At 38.7% G+C, this 22,803-nt stretch overlaps 1 protein-coding gene across 2 annotated transcripts in view; it reads right to left on the bottom strand.

The window, feature by feature from the left end:
- The window catches only part of LOC136867186 (beta-1,3-galactosyltransferase 5), a 295,720-nt gene that overhangs the window by 19,594 nt on the left and 253,323 nt on the right, over positions 1–22,803 (bottom strand). For both annotated transcript variants that reach the window (XM_067144307.2, XM_067144306.2), the window contains exon 2: positions 7,252–7,580. In XM_067144307.2, coding sequence (XP_067000408.2) covers positions 7,252–7,580 — 329 coding nt within the window. The remainder of the gene's footprint in view (positions 1–7,251; positions 7,581–22,803) is intronic.

Below are 22,803 nucleotides of genomic sequence, written 5' to 3'. Positions count from 1 at the left end.
GGCACATTTAGCGAAATAGAGAATGAATTAATTGAGTCTGTAACTACCATAATTCAGAAAACAATCAAAGCAGAGTTAGATTCTTGTGATTACATTGGTATTCAGGCAGACAGGACCTTAGATGTATCAAATAGATCTCAAGTCAGTGTAATAATCCAGTTCTGCTCAAAACAGGATCCCGCAGAAACATTCATAGGCTTTTATGGCGTAATGATTGATAAGACTGCATCAGGCTTATCAGAATTAACTGTTGATATTCTACGAAAGTGGGGAGTAATTGATAAAGTCATTCGTCAACCCACAAGTTAAACCTTGTTCTTCTCCACTGCTCCAAAACAGTCAGGGTCTTCATTCATAATCTGACAGTGTTTCATTCATTTTTAAATAAATCCTCAGAAAGAACTCATCTTCTGGAATCCAAAGTATTCAGGCTTTCACAAGCATGCACTACCCGTTAGAGCTATCATTTCAGAGCGGTCCACACAATATTTTTGCTCTATGATGATCTAAGACAAGTTTTTTAAGACATTGCAGAGAATGATGAGGGTTGGGTCAGCGAGTTGTACAATTCTGCTGTTGGGTTGCTTAACATACTCAAGAAGGCCAAATTCATTTGTTTGTTCTCTGTAGAGAACTTTTCATTTATACAGACCATCTCCTTGCTCTACTGCAACATAAAACCACATCTGATGTAATTCTGTGCAATAATGAGATTAGAAAAAACACGAGTCTTTTTCTTCTTATTTTCCTACCACTTCTCCGCACACCTGTGGGGTCGCGGGTGCGAAATGTGTCGTACATGTGGATTTGGCACTGTTTTACGGCCGGATGCCCTTCCTGACGCCAACCGTATAAGGAGGGATGTAATCACTAGCGTATTTCTGTGGTGGTTGGTAGTGTAGTGTGTTTTGTGAATATGAAGAGGAGAGTGTTGGGATGGACACAAACACCCAGTCTCCAAGCCAGAAGAATTAATCAGAAGCGATTAATATCCCCGACCCGGCCGGGAATCGAACCCAGGACCCTCTGAACTGAAGGCCAGTACGCCGACCATTCAGCCAATGAGTTAGAAAAACCAGTGGTATCCTCAATGAAATGTGATCAGAAAACATGGTATCCTCTTGCATTGAAAAAAGTCACAAAATAAATAGTGAGATAAATATAGATGACAGGACATTCCAAACGCTCAGAATGTGTTAACATATGAAGTTCTTGCTACCTTAATAATGCAAAAGGAAATACAACTTGGCGATTTTGAAAGCATCCAGTTTGTTGAGTTGTTCGACTCAACTCAGATCATAGTTTTAAAAAAAAGCTTCTCTGTTATTAAACTGAACAGTCTTATGAACATTTTCCCCTTTCTTTAAAAAGGAATGATTGGAAAATGAATTGATAAACATCTATTCCCATATAGAAAAACATTTGTCCACTCAAAATGTTTACATTATATTGTCCTCAATGGCCTCGAACCAGTGTATGTAGAAGTGTCAAAACTGATTCGTTCAATATTAACATTTCTGTGACAACGGCTTCCTCTGAATGGAGCACGAGTACTCTGTAGAGGATAAAACCATACTTGCGTAATACAATAAACAATGAAAGACTCAGCAGTCTTAGTACCATTTCTATCGAGAAAAAGCTTGTGAAGGAACTGATGAGTGATCAGCTACTGAAGAACCATGCGACTGACCATTTTGCAACCAAGAAAATTCAATGTTTGGAACTACTCTACAAGAAACTTTAAGGTAAGATTACCTGCCTACCCATTTGTTAACTATTAGCTTCGCCACTGCTGATAATGTTCCATTTCTTGGAAATAAAATGTTGCAGTCTTTTTCTGCAGCCTTGACCATACACAGATCTCTCGACTTGGCTTCAGTGCACAAGTGACGTGCAGTGCCCATAATGCGAATGGTGTTATTGATCAAGAAAATGGCATAATAAATTAATAAATCAAAGAGCAAATATAAGCTTGTAATAATATTAAACTATATTTAATGATCTGCTATAGCAAGAATTTTAAGTATGTACTATCAAACTAAAATAACTTCTTGCACATTTTTACAAAATTAATGTCTTAATAAATGCCAACCATTTTTCCCATAACCAAGGTTCAATAACTGGGGCAGTAGTGTAGCCAGGATTTCAGTTTGGTAGGGGGGCGGGCATTAAGGTAGTTCGTCCGGAATTTTATTTTGATACTGTCTGAACTCCAGCGTTTAGGTGGTATAGAACACCTAAAAAGGAAATGTGTGTGCTTGGATCCAAGTAAGAACGGTGGATTCGTGAGGATTCTGGAAGCTAATAATAATATACATTATATAAAAAAGGCTTAATAAAAGTACATTAGTTAAAACTCCTGGGGTGTCTGGACTCCTTGAACAACAACCACCTACCCTCCCCCTTCGATGCCAACCTCTGTTATTCCCATCCCAACATAACTGCAGTATTTCATATATACCAAGTACAAGTGAAATTAATGCAAGAATAAACAGTTTGAGTAAAGATGCAATATTCTGGTTTAGAATAAATACGGTAATTTTATTATAATAATGGTCATGTGATAAGCTATAAAGAAGTGACATTTTATATAAATATAGTGGTGAAGGAAAAAAAAAAAAAAACCACACACACACACACACACACACACACACACACACACACACACAAAACATATATATAGAACGTAAGGAGTATGGCTATAGATATTTTGTCAGTTGGTAAAGAAAAATGCACGTCATAACATATGCTAGGTAGGGTTCACCTTGTCCTATTAGTTTCCCTTGTAAGCCTGGGATACAGATTATATAGTATAAAGTTACAGTTTTGTGAAGCTAACATTCGTATGTAAAATTCTTACTAATGTGCCAGAAACCAACGACATGGAGTGGTTGCCATTTCAACACCGTTTTAAGGATCATCGACCCACGCTGGGATCTGAACCTGCAAACTCTGACTCAGAAGGACAGCGACTCAACCAACAGAGTCACACGAAATGCAGGCATTTGTGATTATTTTTATAAAGAGATGCAGTTAGTATTTTTACGAAGGTTTTATGAGGAGCACTTATTAAGGCGTACGTTTTCCAACTGTCCTAAATGCACAAGACCAGACGGAATAACTAGCTGGAAGCTAAAGAGCCTTGCAGGGATGTTGTTTCCTTCTCTGTTTACTTTTCCAATCCAAACTCCATGGCATACATCCCCGAAGGGCTTTCGCCTACCAGGTGACCACTGTTCAGCCCAAAGGCCTGCAGGTTATGAAGTGTTGTGTGGTCAGCACGACGAATCCTCTCTGCCATTATTCTAGGCTTTCTAGACCTGGGCCGCCATCTCACCGTCAGATAGCTCCTCAAATATAAGCATGTGGACTGAGTGTACCTCGAACAATCCCTCAGATCCAGGTAAAAATCCCTGACCTGGCCAGGAATCGAATCCGGGACCTCCGGTAAAAGGCAGGCATGCTACCCCTATACCGCAGGGCTGACTGTTTACTTTTAGGTCTCCTTATTTTAGAATTTGACAAGGCATCCTGCATTCGATTCCTGGCACTGACAGAATTAAGAAAGCCATGAGATGGGGAAGATACAACCTTGTTTGTGGGTGCAATAGAGTTGGCCTTGAGTCTCCCGTAATTGAAATATCTACGACCTGGAAGGTAGTCACCTTCACAATAACACTACGTAACAAAATTTGACAAAGTTTTTGTTTATCTTATTTTTTGTGCATTTATTGCTTAATTTGGTGATGCTGACTATGAATATATAAGTAGTTTTACTTAAGTGTCAATATTTTGGATATGATAATGAATGTTTCAATTTTCTTAAATACTAATACTGCATGCTTATTTAATATGACTAGACTCATATAGAAGAAATCTACCATACAGTGGTTCTTTTTTTTTAAGAAGACAAATTAGATGAAGATTCTACTTCCTCAAAAATGAAGAACGATATTATGAATTTTACGAACAGTTTCAATAATGCAGCCAGTTTATGTTAAGAGTACACAAGCTATGATTTCGATTGTTGGACACAATGACATGGTAACAATCAAAACCATCAATATCTACTGAAGATCCGTCCCCGCACTCGGTAGGACAGGCTTTCTTTTCACATCCACCGGGTACGTCACTGCATCCACTCACCATTTAAGGTACAAGGTAAGCCCGAAGAATGGTTGGATACTCAAAATACACCACCATAAATGATGCGGTAATGGCTCAAAAGTACTAAAGAAAGGTAAGGGATGGGATCGAATGTTTTAAGTAGAATCCGAATCAACAGAACGTGACTTCCCATTTTAAAAATGTTTCACAATCAACTGTAATTCAAGCCTCGGCTGTCTTGATGAGAAGATAGAACCATTTGAACTGAGTTTTCATGCCCGCTAATTACAAAATACACACATCAAAAAATGTTTTTGTATCACCTTGGTGCTAAGAGGTCCTGAACCTTTTTGTGCAAATGGAATAGAGATATACACAGACATTTCAGCTCTCTTTATTGCTCACGAAAACCACACACTGTAAGTTGTAAAATCATACAGATAGCCTTTCTGAAGTTGCGGTCCAGATTGTAGCATACACCAATACCTCGAATAACCAATAGCACTTCCTCTTCCATTGATACATGCCTGTATTCGTCATGGCATACTATCCACTGGTTCATCAAGGAAGTGTAGGTCCAGATTGTCTCACTCTTCACCGGCGAATCAGCGTAGATCTCTCAGATTGGTTGGTGGGTCATCTAGTCCAAAAACAACCCTTTTCAATGTATCCCAGGCATGTTCAATAGGGTTTATATCTGGAGAACGTGCTGGCCACTCGCAGTCGAGCGGTCATTATCATGAAGGAACTCTTTCACAAGATGTGCACGATGAGGGCGAGAATTGCCGCCCATGAAGACGAATGCCTCTCCGAAATGCTGCCTATATGGTTGCACTATAGGTCGGAGGATGTCATTTCTGTATCGTATAGCCGCTTCGGCACCTTCCATGACCACCAGTGGCGAACGTTGGTCCCAGATGATGCCACCCCAAAACATCAGGGAACCACCAATTTGCTGCACTCGCTGGACAGTGTGTCTAAGACATTCAGCCTAACCAGACTGCCTCCAAACACGTCTCAGAAGATTGTCTGGTCAAAGGCATATGCGACACTCATCTGTGAAGAGAACGTGATGCCAATTCTGACGGGTCCATTCAGCAAGTTTTTGGGGCCATCTGTACAGCGCTCATGGTGTCTAGGTTGCAAAGGTGGACCTCACCATGGACATCGAGAGTGAAAATGTGTATCATACAGCCTATTGCATACAGTTTTGAGTTGAAACATGATGTCCTGTGGCTGCACTAAACATAATATTCCGCATGGTGGTGTTGCTTTCAGGTTTCCGCCAAGCTGAAATTCATAAGTAGTGGTCATCCACTGCAGTTGTGGCCCTTGGGTGGCCTGAGCGAGGCACGTCATCGACAGTTCCTGTATCTCTGTACCTCCTCCACGTCCGAACAACATCGCTTTGGTTCACACAGAGACGCCTGGAAACATCCCTTGATGAGAGCCCCTCCTAACACAACGTAACAACGCGGATACAATCAAACTGTGGTATTGACCATCTAGGCATGGCAGAACTAGAGACAACACGAGCAGTGTACCTCGTTCCTGGTGGAATGACTGGAACTGATCGTTGTCGTACGCACTCCGTCTAATAGGTGCTGCTCATGCATGATTGTTTACTTCTTTGGGCAGGTTTAGTGACATCTTGGAACAATCAAAGGGACTGTTTTCTTGATGCAATATAAGCATTCAGTGTCAGAGTTCCAGCGATGTTGGAACTGGGGTGATGCAACACTTTTTTTAATGTATTTAGTTACCTGCACTTTTGATGGTGCCATTTGACGTTCCAATCAGTCCACGGGCACTTGACAAAATACATAGGCTTACCTATATAACTTAGGCATACATCCGCGGTCTATCTTGCTTCTGTTAAAATAAAAAAAACTTTCATAACTTACCAAGATGCACATAGTTTTGGCTTCTTTATGACAAAATGGCCCACTTTCAAAAAAGTTATTTACATGGCACAAAATGAGGAACTAACGTGCAGCTCACAATCCTGTCACAGTCTTCCCAATGCTGCAACTTAAACACAGCACATCTCTCAACCACGGTACAACCCCAGGATCTCTAGGACATTGTTGTTTCCTGGAACCGATGTGCAAAAGCTGACATGATGTTGTAAGCTTGCAAATGTTTCTGGCTGTGGCCCCCATTATCTCGGTGGTCACGTTCCGGCCCCCTTCAGAGTAATCCCTTGCCAACTGCTCTTTTCCTCATATCTTGACATTTGTCAATACACGGTTATATACCCAATACTGAGGCCCCTACTGGGAAATATCCCTGCACATCACATTCCTAAGTGTTTTCCTTTCTTTCAAGCAGTACAAATATGGAGAATTATGTATGGCCCTACTGAGCCTTGTTAGTAAATTCTTTGTCACTACATTAATTTAACATTTCAGCATAAGTTTTTAAGTTGTTCGTACCGTACATAAAACAACGGCTGATCCTCGCTCTAGTTTCAGGAAACATTTGGGGGGGGGGGGCGGCCCTCCTGGGACCCCCTTGGCTACGCCAGTAATCTGGAGTTATGTAGATCCTGCACACATTTTAACATAAGAATAACTGTCAGGATTTCACTGGACAATGTATTTTTTGGACCAGACTAACATAGTATCATAACCAAAAATAGCTTCTCACATAAATATGTTGTATCATACATACACAACATAATTTTGTGAACCTGGGAACCTTGAACAAGGAAACTGTTGGAAGTTCAGTAATCTCTCAAGTTCATTTTGTTCTTAAAATTGTCCTTTTGCTCATGGTCACACTGAAGATCAATAATTTCTGATTGTAAATGCAAGGGAACAGAATCAACATTTACTGTAAATGGAGTTGCAGATATGTCAAACTCTGATATAAAGATTACCCAAGTCCTGGAATCTTGATTCTCTGCAGTCCAACAAGTATTTTAGTACATTCTTTGAGAACACACTGTGACTTCTCTGAAGTAAATCTTAGAAAGTGATCAGTGTAGTTACTGTAGCTCACAAGTGCATGACATCACAAATGCCAGCCCACATGTTTGTACAGGCTGCAGCTTCTCTTGAAATGTCCACAGCAACCCTACTGGTCACAGTTCTAGTATTTGAAAGCAAGGCAAACTCTGAAAATTTTTTTACAATTACTTACACTTGGCTCAGTTTCACTCTCTTCTCGACCAAGAAAGAAGAAATGTTTTGCATCTGGATGTCTCTGGCCCCAAGTGTCCCTAATGGCTTGGCGATTTTCAGTGTGGCTTGGTGCAGAGGTCACCATCAGAAGAAGTCGGTGGTTGGAGTTGCACTGCTCGCTAGGTTCAAGGAGAGTGGTTTTAGTCAGAGGACGAACATATAGACGAGCATCTCGACTGCGACGTAACCATGCAAACTGTTGATCAGGGTCCTCAATGCTGTTGAAATGTCCCGACCAAAGTGCCAGCAACAGACATAGCAACACCAGCAGGCAGAAAGCAGACAAACCTGAAGAAAGAAAGAAGTAACTATTGTAAGTTGAAGAGCAAATAAATCAAAATTATTTCCAAAGGCTTCTCCGGGTTTGAAAAAAAAAAAAAGAACATGGTGATTTTTATAAACAGTAAGCACATTCTGCCTATCTGACAAAGTGTTCTCATTGTCTTCCTGTGGTAGATTAAGAGATTTTTGCACTTTTCAGGATACGAACATGTCAATTGTAAAACAGTCCTGAAGGAGAGTGCTTTTTTTTTTTTTTTTTTTAATATATATATAATGAATTGGATACTTCAAGCTGCTGCCTAGTTTTACTATCAAGTGTTGGAAAACATTCACTTGGAGAGTTATGGAAAATAGTTTGGATGATATCTGTTGTAGCAGTCCCATCATCTTACATAAGAGCAAACAAATGTTAACTTTACAGATCAGAAACCAGTACCTAACACTGAGACTGTTCATTTTCAAATAAATCCTTCATTTTATTCCTCAGTTTAGCACAGGTACAATACAGTTTTAAATCATGCAATAAAAACAAAGTAATTTCTCTCTTAAAATCTTAAGTGCGGAATCTGCTCAAGAAAGAACATAAAAATTATTTTAAACCAAACCATCAGATTAGTAGACTAATTTTGATGATTCTTAGGCATGCGGCTCCTTAACTTGAAAGATGCTGACATACAGACTGTCTGGAACTTTCATCCTCTCATTTTACGCCAACATTCAAACAAAAGCAATTCCATTATGATAATTATTTGGGGATATTAGGTCGTGTAATAATAAATAAATACCAGCTGACGCGTTTCAATCCTGCGACCAGGATTGTCTTCAGAGCAACAACAAAGCAAAATGGCTACGGTCACTCCATAATAACTAGACTCAAGATAGAGAGACCCTGTTAGAAATGTAGCTCATTCCAGGGCCTCCAGAGTCACGGAGAAAGATGTTGACGAGTTAACTATGGAGGGTAGCCATGATCTACTCGGTATATAGCCGTCACCTTTGTTGAAATTATTCGGGCGTTTAGCAATTTCTATCGCCTCACGAATGATTCTGGGAATAAAATGTTTCTCTTTACAAATGACAGAAGTTGCATCAAAAATTATTTGATGGTCATTATGTATGGCATGTTCTGCCACAGCAGACTTCTCTGGCTGGCAAAGATGTAAGTGCCTGCAATGTTCTTTAACCCTTGTTGCTACTTTCCTACATGTTTGGCCAACATAAACCGATCCACAGGAGCAAGGAATCATATATATTCCAGCGCAGTTTAAACCAATAGGATCTTTGACAGATCGCAAACAATTGCCTATGGTTAGGCTTAAAAATGGTCTTGATATTGTGCTTTCTGAGAATACTGCCAATCCTATCCGTGACAGATTGTACATATGGCAAGAAGGCCAGACTCAAAGGACGAGAATCACGTGACAATCTGTCTTTTGGATTAGGATGTAGCACTTCGTCAATCTGTTTCCTTGAATAGCCATTGCTCAGAAATGTTCTGGTTAGGAACTCAAGTTCACCGTTGAATTTATCCTTCTCACAAACCTCCCTTGCTCGGCTGATAAGAGTGTTAAGCATAGCACGCTTTTGGCAAGGATGGTGACGAGAGGACCCATGAAGGTATCTATTAGTATGGGTAGGTTTACGGTAAACCGAATGACCTTAAGTTCCATCTGATTTCTTAGAAACCAAAACATCCAAGAACGGCAAACATCCTCCATGTTCAGTCTCCATGGTAAATTTAATGTTTAGATGTATGCTGTTCAAGTGATCCAAAAATATGGATAATTCGTGTTCACCATGGGGCCAGATAACAAATGTGTCATAGACATATCTCAACCAGATGGACGGCTTAAGCGTGCAAGATTGAAGGCAACACTCTTCAAAATCTTGCATATAGAAATTAGCGATGACTGGTGCCAATGGCGATCCCATGGCAACACCATCCATTTGTTCATATATTGTACCATGAAACTGAAATATGTGGTAGTGAGCACAAGGTGAAACAGATTAACAATGTCACCAGGAAAGATGTTATCCAACAGAGACAAGGTGTCTATGATTGGAACCCTAGTGAACAGAGACACAACATCAAAACTGACTAGAATATCACAAGGAGAAACATGCAGATTGGATAAAATGCCAATAAAATGCAATGAATTCCTGATGGATGCCTCATTACCTATGTACGGCTTGAGAAGTTCTCCAAGGTATTTGGCCAGGTTGTATGTAGGGGAACCTATACTGTTAACAATAGGTCTAAGAGGAACTCCGTCTTTATGGATCTTAGGAAGGCCATAAAATCGGGGAATTTTGGAAGCCTGCTGTCGCAAACCACGAGAAACATCATTCGGAATCGAGCTAGCTTTAGGAAGAGACACTGTTTTCCTATCAATGGTGTTGGTAGGATCATTTTTTAGCACCTTATAGGTGGGATCACTAAGAAGTTCCTCAACCTTGTTATTGTAGTCAACGGTGTTCATAACCACAGTAGCATTGCCTTTATCAGCCTTCAACACCACCAAGTCCTTGTTCAATTTTAGTTGTTTAAGAGCATACCTCTCTTTAGAAGTAAGGTTAGGATGAGGGGGTTTGAAATGTCTGATAATGGTGGCGGTTTCAAGACGAATCTCCTCAGCAATATGATCCGGTAAGGGCTTTAGAGAAGCCTCAACACCACAGATGATCTCCTCCATCGGAAGCTTAAGAGGTGAAATCGCAAAATTTAATCCCTTCTCGAGCACAGACATAGGAGGAGTATCCAAATTAGTGGTGGATAGATTAACCACTACTTTAGACGAATTCAAGTGTGGGACAGAATTCTTCCTCTGGCACATCGATAAACGGAAAAATTTGGATACATGTCTAGCCCTTGAAGAAGATGAAAGCGATAAGAAAGCCATGTGAGATACAAGGTCCAGATGATTGAATGTGTTCACCTCTAATGTCCGACTTAAAGAAAGATGAAGCTTATAAAGCTCACGTGAAACAAAATCCAGTTCCCTTCTCAAAGAATGAATGCGCTCTCAAATGAGAGCGAGGCTCGCCCTACGTAGAATTCTACGAGTATGAGGCGATTCAATTGGATGCTCTAACACCGCGAATTTAGGGACGATGTTATTGTCTCGACATCTAACACAGAAAGTTAGAGACGACAATATACGAGCCTTTTTCAGCCTCAGACGTTCAAAGCGTTTCATGTCGTAATAAATACTCTCACCAATGAATCACTATGGCCCTTTTCCATACTTGTATTTTTATTTGTACAAATGTATAGTGAAACAGTGTTGAGAGAATGGGTTAACACTAACGGTGACTACTGTGAAAACTATTGTGGCCAGTTACACAAACCAGGAGCCCTCGGTGAAACATGTGCTCATGAAAAGCGCCAGCAAATGGGCTCCAAAGAAAGTGTCTCTCAGTGCTTCAGGGGATTCGCCAAATGGCGTGCCAAGAAAATACACTGGCCCAACATGGAAAGCTGATAGCATGCAAGGTTTGAAACAACAATGTGAAAGTGAATGCAAGATACTTCCAGGAGTCCATTACGACATATATCTGTCAGACAGACACCTCACAATTGTACAGAGCAGATTCAAACCAGATGTGGATCCATATGGACAAGATCACAAGTCATACCATCAGAATATCTCTGCATTTTTATCAGGAAATGGAACCAGATTTTTAAGAATTAGTGTAAGTCCGTTTTAAGACATTCCTGTAAAGAACCCTACGGCCAGTCTAACAGATTTGTGCGCATTTGGACTGTTGAAAAGACATCCCCAACATTGCCATCCATGCACTCTGGATGGTCTACAGAAAGCTTAAAAGAGGAATGGGACAGGATTTCTGTGCCTGCACTCCACCAAGTTTGCTTTAATGGAAACTTTGATGTCAGGCGATAGTCCACAGAGTTGGTGGACCAACAGAATACAACAGTAGTCGCAGCAAGGTATCTTGTAAAGTAAGTACCCTTAAAAATATAATATACAAAATTAATAATAAAATATAAACCAAACACCCTCCGTATGACCCATATCGTCTCAACAATATGAAATCCTCGCCATATATTGGAGACATGTTATATTACACTTGTGTTTTGTCACACCTTTGCCAAACAAAAATCTCACCTCACTACACTATTCATCTCTTGGAGCCTCCAATGCAGTATGGACTGGTATTCAACACTCACCAAATCTGGAGCCCCACTATGTCTCGCCACGTGACCAGCAAGGGTAAGTAGCAAAGAGGATACATAAGGAGTTATTGTATTATTTACACTAGTCGCCACTGTCACTGACAAACATGATAGAGAATACTTTAAAGCAGTGGTGTCCATAGGAGCTGCCCTGAAGCCTGGCTCGGAGCATGCATGCGAAAAGAGCGTGTGACAGGGAAAGCAGTATGGCTGAATGCAGTGATGGGGGCAAATACAGTATTCATATATAGGAAGAGAAGTTAGGAATTGGAATAATTTACCAAGGGAGATAAAATTTCCAATACCTTTGGAATTATTTAAGAAAAGACTAGGTAAACAACTGACAGGAGAACTGCCACTTGTGTGATTGTCTTAAATGCAGACCAATGGTGATAGACTGATCAATCTAATTTAATACAACTGTGTTACCCCCCCCCCCCTTTTTTTTTCTTTCTTTTCAGGTACTTGGCCGTTTATCCACCATCCGCTCCTTCAATTTTGAATCATGTGTAGCATGACTGCTTTAAAGAAGTAATTTTCAAACTTTTTTGGTTCACAAGCAGCCCTGCTGAATTAGACTCTTCCCATGGCGCTGTAAATCAAAGCATGTCTAATATTACAAACCATCTTGCACATGCGGTTGGTACATCAAGTAACAATAAATGAAACATGCATGTAAGAATTCAAAAGACTAATACAAAAATGAACAATTGCACCATAGGAGAATTTCAACTGATAATTAGTGAGACAGATGAGCCTCTTGCTCAACACTAATTTTCTCAAATCTTGGAATCAAACTGTATATACCGACACTTATTCCCTATTACACATTGATTTTCGTTCATTCCTCATTATTACAGGGACTGTTGGAAATCCAGGTTTACACATGCAAAAGGTCGCAAATGGAATTAAAATGAACTGGTCTTTACCACTTGGAAATATACTAATTTTACTGAAATCAGATTCATTCATTCCATGCTGATGATTTATTCTTTCAACGCATCATTGCAAGACAACTCATTAAGGTTCTCTTCTTCTGCAGACATAAAATTAGATGGAATAAGGTCCTTGAATGGATCTTCAATCGATGTAAGACTTAAGCTATATATAGTTTATGGTTTTGAAAGCACTTCTCATTTCAGGTGGTAAGCTGTGGTAAGTGTTCTTCAAAACATAATTTCACATGCCAGATGTATCGTAGAACTTCTTCCAGTAGTAATCCAAAGAGGCCTTAGCAAACTGCTTTTTTACCTTTTTTTTTACTTTAAAGAAGAGCAATTACTTCAAGAAGTCTGTAGTATGTAGCATCTTATTCCACTAAATTAAAACAAACTAAAACTATTAAAACATTCCAATATTTTGCGGCGTACGTTATATTTTCTCATACACGAGTGCTTTTCAATTATCAACTCATTTTAATTCCAATAGTTTGAGAATTATTAAGTTTGATCCTTTGAAGATGAAGGTATTGGCAAAGGTCATCGGGCCCGGTCAAGAGAGTGGCCGGCTGACAATAATTTGATTTGTCCTTATGCATTGATATAACTGATATAATCAGACATATGAGCACACGGCACTGATAACACAATATCCCTAGTCCTAATATATAGCTAAATTTGCATGTACTCGAAAAAATAATTACACAAATCAATAAGCATTTCATACTTAAAATGACTGGAAATTACAGGAACATGTAAGCTTTGGGAAAGCATTCTTTCTGATTATATTAGACATGTTTGCAAAATTAATAACTAGTTCAAAAGAAGGCAGTTTGGGTTCAGGAAAGGTTATTCTGCTGAAGTTCAACTTATAGGATTCCAGCAAGATATAGCAGATATCTTGGATTCAGGAGTTCAAAAGGACTGTATCACGATTGACCTATCTAAGGCATTTGATAGGGTGGATCATGGGAGACTACTGGCAAAAATGAGTGCAATTGGACTAGACAAAAGAGTGACTGAATGGATTTTTCTATTTCCAGAAAACAGATCTCAGAGAATTAGAGAAGGCGAAGCTTTATCTGACCCTGTAATAATTAAGAGGGGAATTCCTCAAGGCAGTATTATTGGACCTTCATGTATTCTGATATATGTATAAACGATATGAGTACCAGGCAAGTTGGCCCTGCGGTTAGAGACGCGCAGCTGTGAGCTCGCATCCGGAAGATAGTGGGTTCGAACCCCACTGTCGGCAGCCCTAAAGATGGTTTTCCGTGATTTCCCATTTTCATTACAGGCAAATGTACCTTAATAAAGGCCACAAATGCTTCCTTCCCATTCCTAGGCCCTTCCTATCCCATCATCGCCATAAGACCTATCTGTGTTGGTGCGACGTAAAGCAAATAACAAAAAAAATTATGTGAGTAGAGAAGTGGAATCAGAGATAAAGCTTTTTGCAGATGATGTTATTCTGTATAGAGTAATAAATAAGTTACAGGATTGAAAGCAACTGCAAAATTACCTCAATAATGTTGTGAGGTGGACAGTAGGCAATGGTATGTTGATAAATAGGGTTAAAAGTCAGGTTGTGAGTTTCAAAAATAGGAGAAGTTCTCTCAGTTTTAATTACTGCATTGATGGGGTGAAAGTTCCTTATGAGGATCACTGTAAGTACCTAGGTGTTAATGTAAGTCAAGATCTTCGTTAAGGTACTCACATACCGGTAAATCGGATTGTAAATTAAGGATACAGATCTCTGCACATGGTTATGAGGGTGTTTAGGGGTTGTAGTAAGGATGTAAAGGAGAGGGCATATAAGTCTCTGGTAAGACCCAAATAGAGTATGGTACCAGTGTATGGGACCCTCACCAGGATTACTTGATTCAAGAACTGGCAAAAATCAAAAGAAAAGCATTTCGATTTGTTCTGGGTGATTTCCGATAAGAGTACCTCACTATCACAAAGAATGGGTACTGTCCACCTAATCAATACTTTATTATACTTTGTTACTATGTAGTACCAGTTTCAACCTTCACAGAGGTCATCCTCAGCTGGTCCTAAGATTTAAAGCTAACTTAACATATAACTCAAAAACATTACTAAATCTAATGAAAAATGTCACATGCTATAAGTGATAACATTAAAATGTACAATAGATAAAATATACAATGATATGTGTCCTCTGGTTTAAAAAACAAGCGTCGATATTCTATGACATGTATATGTTACATAAAATTCTGGTGTACTGTTCGTGATTAACAGATAATTTGGTGAAATACAATTTCTACACTTAAAATGTTTATAGCATTCTTGAGGTACACTTTGAAGTTTAATTCATATTGGTGGATCGTTGCATGCGTTCATTGGTATGTTTGTACTAAGCATTCTAGAATAATCCAAGATATGGATGTGATAAAAACTAATAACACATGGTACATTAAAATGCAATATTTTTATAACATAAAACGTTCACGGTACTCTTGCGGTACGCTTTTGAGTTATATTAATGTTGGTAAAGCATTATATGCGTTCACAGGTATGTTTGTACCAAGCATTCTACAATGTTCAACGATGTGAACTGTTTATCTTGCGAGTTCATATAGTAGAGAATGTTGGATGATTTACATCAAAATATTGTGGTGTGTCATTAGTTTCTTTGCTACTAATCTCGTTATAAGATATTGAGTAGGTGCAGATGTTCCCTCTTTGTAGTTTTGTTGTTGGACATGCTAGTAATCTGCGAGAACAGAGAAGAAAATGAAGCATAAAAATTTTGTCAATAGAATGTCGACTGACTGTGTGGAATAAGTGCTTACTTACATAGTGCTGTTGGCTGGTCGAATGTATACAGTTAGGGAGCACATCGTGTACTGCTTCGTGTGCGTCTAGGGCTGGTACTTACGGTAACGGAGAGAGGAAGTGGAGGGGCATGAGGGGTATTGATTGAGGTAGAGGTGGTAGAGAGGAGAAGTGGAGGTGCAATGGGGACAATGATTGGGGAAGGTGAGGTAGAGCTGGGAGTGTCTTTGGGAGGTTCCTTGATATGTATTGGATTCTTTTTCTTAACTATTTTTATGTAGGTGTTTTTTAAAATCGGGATGATTGTATTAAAGAGGATATTAATTCTACCTGTAATTTTATTTAAGTTAAAATTTGAGTTTGCATACTGATCTATAGTAATGTAAAATTCTTCCGTTATATTGAGCAGAGGGCCCTTGGGAATCATACTTAGAATCTACATGTCGTTTTCAATATTTGTAAAATTATGCTTATAATCCTCGTTATGTTGAGCTATAGACAAAAAGTGGTTATGCTTTAAGGCGTTAATGTGTTCATTGTAACGGATAAAGAAATTTCATCCAGTACGTCCGATATACCTAGCCTCACAACTGTTGCATTTCATTCGATACACTCCTGAACAACTGTATCTATTATCATTATCGGATTTGGCGTTATGTAAAATGTTGGCACTGTTGTGTGTGATTTTAGATGCTATTTTTAGATTGAATTTTTTAAAAACATTAGTTATGGAATGAACATGGGTATTATTGAATGTGAAAAGTACGTAATTCTTCTTGGAGTCGTTAGTTCTGGTTAGTCTTGATTTGGATTGATACTTTATCTTTTGAATGATTTTACTGACCATTTCTCTATTAAATCCGTTTTGATGGGTTATTTCGTAAATCGTGTTTAATTCTTTTTCAGCTCTTCCTGGGATAGAGGTATATTGAATGCTCTGTGTACCATACTGTGATAAACTGCTTTTTTGTGAGTGTTAGGGTGAATAGAATCTATTCTTATTGTATTGGAGGTTTGTGTGGGTTTCCTATATACTTGATATGTCAGGTGATCGTGGTGTCTAGTGACAGATATATCTAAATAATTCAAAGTGCAGTCATTTTCTTTTTCTATTGTGAATTTTATATGTGGGTCTATTGTATTTAGTTGTTCTAATATATTTGTCTCATTGGTGAATCTATTCTCTACAATAACAAAAATGTTGTCTACAAATTTACAATAGAAAAAGATGTTCTCAATTTTGTTTATTTCTTGGTGCTCTAAATGATCAATGTAGATTTCTGCTAGTATACCTGGAGCAGGAGATCCCATAAGAAGACCTTGTTGTTTGGTAAATAGTGTTATGGAATTTGAAAAAATTAGTGTTAATGGCAAATTCAAGTAAAATCATAAACTCTTCTATTTCTAGGATCCGTAAGTTATTGTGGTTTTTTAAATCACTTTCAATTACATTTATTGTTTTGTGAGTAGGTATGTTACGATACATGTCCGTTATATCGTATGATATGGTAATGCTTGATTTCTAGTATTTTGGTGATGCTGCAAAATTCTATAGTTTTTTGTATTGTTTTCTTGGCTAAAAATGTGTAATGCTTTTCTAGGAATGCTTGAATAAATTGTGATAATTTGTAAGTTGGGCTAGATCTATAATTTGATAATGATGATGCTTACAGTTAAAATTGAAATAATTGATAGAGAAATTCAACCTATTCAATACAAAAGAATAAGAAATGTAGTGAATTACATTCCCATTTAATAATAAGTAGAAATGGTACCGGTTTCGACCCTAGTCTAGGTCATCATCAGCCGATTAAAACATGAAAAACAATGCATAGGAAAAGGAAATAAAAGATGAAGTACACTCCGGATCAGTAGAAGAGGCGATATAAAAATGAACGGGGGTAGACACTGTAAAATTCAGAAGAAGTAAAATGCAAGTCACTCAAAAGAAAACAGTGCGCAATTATCTGAGCGGCAGCATGGCACACGCAGCGCTAGGCAAAGTCCCACAATGTTTGCGAATAGCGGACAACTGTTAAATGAGCCAGTTTTTTAACACTGTCAGGCACAAAGTCACATCACAATCAAACACATACGAAGATCCATAATCGTGCAAGAGTTGAAGACGAGTAGATCCATTGAAGCAACTTGCCAGCTCCCGGTGATCAGCGCGACACATTCAACATCAGGCACTGTGGTCTCAAACGCCAAAGTAAAAAATGGAGAATAGCTTGAAGATCCAGTAATTTTCCTCGGTCGCGGGAAAGTAAGTATATAGATAAATATAATACAATTCAGTATCATTGAATAAGTAATTGTGCTCCTATAGAATACTTAGAACAGTTGACGTGAAAAAACAATTGCGAAGAGAAAAAAAAATAGTAAAAAGCGCAATACCGGAAACAAATGAAAATGTAAATGCACAGAGTGCAATTTTTTAAAACGTAAAAAATTCAGGTCTTGATTGAAGTAGTCGAAATCGGCGCAATGCAGGAGTTGAGTATGAATGAGAAGAACCAAAATGAAAGTGGAATTGATTTTTTTTTTTAAAGAAAAGATAGAATAAATTAATAGAGGAAGAGGAACAGTGGAATAAGAATAAAAGAAATTGAAATTAAGTGGTGTTGAGGAAGGATAAGATAGGGAGATAGATGAAGGAGGGATAGTTTAGGGTGGGTTAGGAGGGTGGGTTATTGGAGGTAGAAAATGTGGGTAGGAACTTTGTAAGGCATGGAAAATAGAACTGGGGTTTTGAAATTTAGAATTTTTGAGAAGAAGAATTAGGATATTGTGTTTTTCAGAAATGTTGTTTAAATTGAAATTAGGGTTGAAGTATTGATCAAGGTGAATAAAGCAATTTTCAGTAGTGTTTAAGAGGGGGCCTTTGTTTATGATTTTAAGTATTTTCATGTCTTTTTCAATATTGGTGAAACTATGGTTGGAGTCTTGTATGTGTTGTCCTATGGCAGAGAATCTATTGTATTTAATGGCGTTGATGTGTTCGGAGTATCTGATATTGAAGTTGCGGCCAGTTTGTCCGATGTAGGAGGAGTTGCAGTTGTTACATTTGAATCTGTACACTCCAGATTTAGAAAAAGCATTAGATTTATTTAGTGATTTAGAGTTGTGTAAAATATCCAAATTTCTATTGTTAGTTCAAATAGAAATTTTCCTGTTGTGTTTTTAAAAAATATTAGTTATTTTATAAGCATCTTGAGTGAAAGTGAAAGTGGAAAATGCAGCTAGTTTTGTTATGCCTTTAGATAAAGTGGTTTTAGGACGGTGTTTGAATTTGTTGATGATGCGGTTTATGAAGGAGTTGTTAAAGCCATTGAATTTAGCGATGTTACGGATGGTGTTCAATTCATTATTTAAATCTTTTTTAGACATAGGGGTGATTTTCGACTTCCTAATTCTTCTTCTCAAAATTTCTAAATTTCAAAACCCCAATTCTATTTTCCATGCCTAACAAAGTTCTTACCCACATTTTCTACCTCCAATAACCCACCCTAAACTACCCCTCCTTCATCTATCTCCCTATCTTATCCTTCCTTCAACACCATTTAATTTCAATTTCTTTTATTCTTATCTTATTCCACTATTCCTCTTCCTCTATTAATTTATTCTATCTTTTCTTTTAAAAAAATCAATTCCACCTTCATTTCGGTTCTTCTCATTCATACTCAACTCCTGCATTGCGCCGATTTCGACTACTTCAATCAAGACCTGAATTTTTTACGTTTTAAAAAATTGCGCACTGTGCATATACGTTTTCATTTGTTTCCGGTATTGCGCTTTTTACTATTTTTTTTTCTCTTCGCAATTGTTTTTTCACGTCAACTGTTCTAAGTATTCTATAGGAGCACAATTACTTATTCAATGATACTGAATTGTATTATATTTATCTATATACTTACTTTCCCGCGACCGAGGAAAATTACTGGATCTTCAAGCTATTCTCCATTTTTTACTTTGGCGTTTGAGACCACAGTGCCTGATGTTGAATGTGTCGCGCTGATCACCGGAAGCTGGCAAGTTGCTTCAATGGATCTACTCGTCTTCAACTCTTGCACGATTATGGATCTTCGTATGTGTTCGATTGTGATGTGACTTTGTGCCTGACAGTGTTAAAAAACTGGCTCATTTAACCGTTGTCCGCTATTCGTAAACATTGTGGGACTTTGCCTAGCGCTGCGTGTGCCATGCTGCCGCTCAGATAATTGCGCACTGTTGTCTTTTGAGTGACTTGCATTTTATTTCTTCTGAGTTTTACAGTGTCTACCCCCGTTCATTTTTATATCGCCTCTTCTACTGATCCGGAGTGTACTTGATCTTTTATTTCCTTTTCCTATGCATTGTTTTTCATGTTTTAATCGGCTGATGATGACCTAGACTAGGGTCGAAACCGGTACCATTTCTACTTATTAAATGGGAATGTAATTCACTACATTTCTTATTCTTTTGTATTGAATAGGTTGAATCTCTTCATCAATTATTTCAATTTTAACTGTAATATTCTTCAATATGGAACAATAAAATGTTTAACTTTAGATGATGATGCTTGTCGTTTTAATGGGCCTAACATCTAGGTCATCGGCCCCTGGTGGTATGAAATGCCAAAGCAGAAATTTTAAATTATCCACTGACCAAAAGAAAAAAATGACATGAAGAATGAATGGATGGACATGAACCCAAAACAATCAGTGGATCCTACCCAAAAACTACCAGAAAGAAACAGCATTACTGACCAAGGGACCACTTCTACAGTACAATCCTGATGATGATGATGCTTGTTTTCTAAAAGGGCCCAAATTCCAGGTCAACGGCCTCTCATTATGGTACATGTCACTAGTAAAGTAGAACCATGGTATTTATCATGTTGGGGTACTAATCAAAGGTAGCGTAAACTCACGGTGTTCCAAACATTATGGTACTACTCACAAGTATTGTACCTCATACAGGTAACGCAGACCTATGGTGTTTCTCACACAATGGCGCCGCTGATAGCCAACGCAAACCGATGAGGTTCCTCACCTAGGTGTACTAATCACGGGCGCCGGTATTCCCGTGGTGTTCCTCACATAGTGGGTACCAATCACAGGCAACGCAGACCCACAGTGTCGCTCAATTAGTGGTACAACTCACAAGCTACGCCCAGACCCGCGGTGTTGCTCACGTGGGTACGACTCACGGGTACTGGAAACCCACAGTCCACACCTACTGCTGCTACGAATCACAAACCTATTGTGTACCCAATATAGTGGCACTACTCGCAAGCAGAGGCGACCCATGGTGTTTCCCGCGGGATGGTATTAATCAAAAGTAGTTTCATGGTTCGAAGGCAATCAGCCCTTGGTCGCCCCTTTTAGTCGCCTCTCACGACAGGAAGGGGATACCGTGGGTGTATTTTTCGTCTGCGTCCCCCACCCACAGGGGGTACAGAGAGAGAAAAAAGAAGAGATCCGTCACTTTGAAAAATGAAGTAACGGACGAAGAAAGGCAAGGGCCACGAAGGGCGTGAAAATGAAAGACTCCCTAGGCCTCGAATGCTGTAATACCGTCGGGGTCGGAAACGAACAAGAGAGTTGGGCCGATGACCTTCGATGTTAGGCCCCTTAAAACAACAAGCAGCACAAATAAGAGTTGACCAAGGGGGGTCGGAAAGGATAGACGAAAGTGAGGAGCCTCCCACAAGTAAGTGGAAGCAATGCCAGCACTCAGCTAAGGGCCCCGTGGTGGCCAACCCACGCTCCCATGTTCATAGCCCCTTGGGCCCCTTTTAGTCGCCTCTTACGACAGGCAGGGGATATCGCGGGTGTATTCTACATGTGCGCCCCCCACCCGCAGGGGGTGATCTATAATTTATGATAGGTCTCATTGGTACATTTTCTTTATGAATTTTTGGGAATGCTTTTGCGGTCGGTAGTTTAGGTTTCATTATAGTGAAGTTCGTGATTTCTAGTTGGTTTAAAAGAAAGTGAGTATTCTTCAATAACATTTTCAGACTTTTTTGGATATTAGTGGTGGGGGTCTTTAAGTTTAATTTGAAAAATACTATCTAGAAAAAAAATGTTTTGTTTTGGTTATGTATTAATTTTTGTCTATTATGACAGGAGTGTTACCTTTATCTGCTTCTGTTATTTAATTATTTTGCTTGATTTTGACTTTCAGTTTTTTTATTTGTGCGGTATTGACGGTATTTCCGTTATTGTTGTTATTATTATTATTATTAGTATTATTATTATTATTGTTATTATTATTAATCTTGTCGATGTATTGTGGTAGTGTTTTCTTTATTTCGTATCATTTTGTTTAGGGCGTTTTCAGTTTCCGTGATGATGGTCGCGATGTTTTGAAAGGTTGAAGGAAGAATTTTACATTACTATAGATCAATATGCAAACCCAAATGTTAACTAAAATGAAATTGCAGATAGAATTAATATCCTCTTTAATACAGTCATCCCGATTTTAAAAAACGCCTATATAAAAATAGTTAAGAAATAGAATCCAATGCATATCAAGGAAACTCCCGAAGATACGTCCAGCTCTACCTCACCTTCCCCAATCATTGCCCCCATTGCACCTCCACTTCTCCTCTCTACCACCATTACCTTACCTTCCCCAATCAATACCCCTCATGCCCCTCCACATCACCTCTCCGTTACTGAAAGTACCAGCCCTAGACGCACATGAAGCGATCGAAGGACGAGTTCGACAGCCGTAGTGGAAGGACGTGTTCCTCCCGCTCGCTCTCTCTCTCCTTGCCAGGCGCTCTGTACCAAATACTTTAATATGATAATACCGGACAGCTTGCTGTTTTCAGTGAGAAAGTCGATAGTGCTGCTACCTACATGGCTTGGTGTGACCAACTCTTCAATAACATAGCCATCTGTATGATTCTTGGCGCACTGTCGTGTTGTTTATAATGTATCAGTGTTTGTCACTAAATAATCTTACATTGCAGTTATGTTCCAAGAAAAGTGTTATGCGCTGAACAAATTACCCACAAGATAATGGGCATAGGAACTGATAAGGACAGCAAGTATTAAAAAAGTAATGACCTCGCATCTGTGTTGAGGTTACATTCTATGACCCTTAATATTAAGAAAGTCAATCAAATACTCTACTGAAATGTTAGTGGGACGTAAAAGCAATAATATTAACATATATGGAACTCTAGTATACTCAAACTTGAGGATCCACATTGTTAAACAGTACCATAAATTTCACAATCGAAAACTTGTGAGCCTGTAGCGTAATGGTTATCGCGGTAGTCTTGAAATTGAAAATTGAAGGC

Source organism: Anabrus simplex, chromosome 3, assembly GCF_040414725.1.
Source record: "Anabrus simplex isolate iqAnaSimp1 chromosome 3, ASM4041472v1, whole genome shotgun sequence".
NCBI lineage: Eukaryota > Metazoa > Arthropoda > Insecta > Orthoptera > Tettigoniidae > Anabrus > Anabrus simplex.
Note: the sequence above shows the minus strand (reverse complement) of the source record. Positions and strands in the feature narration are given on the sequence as shown.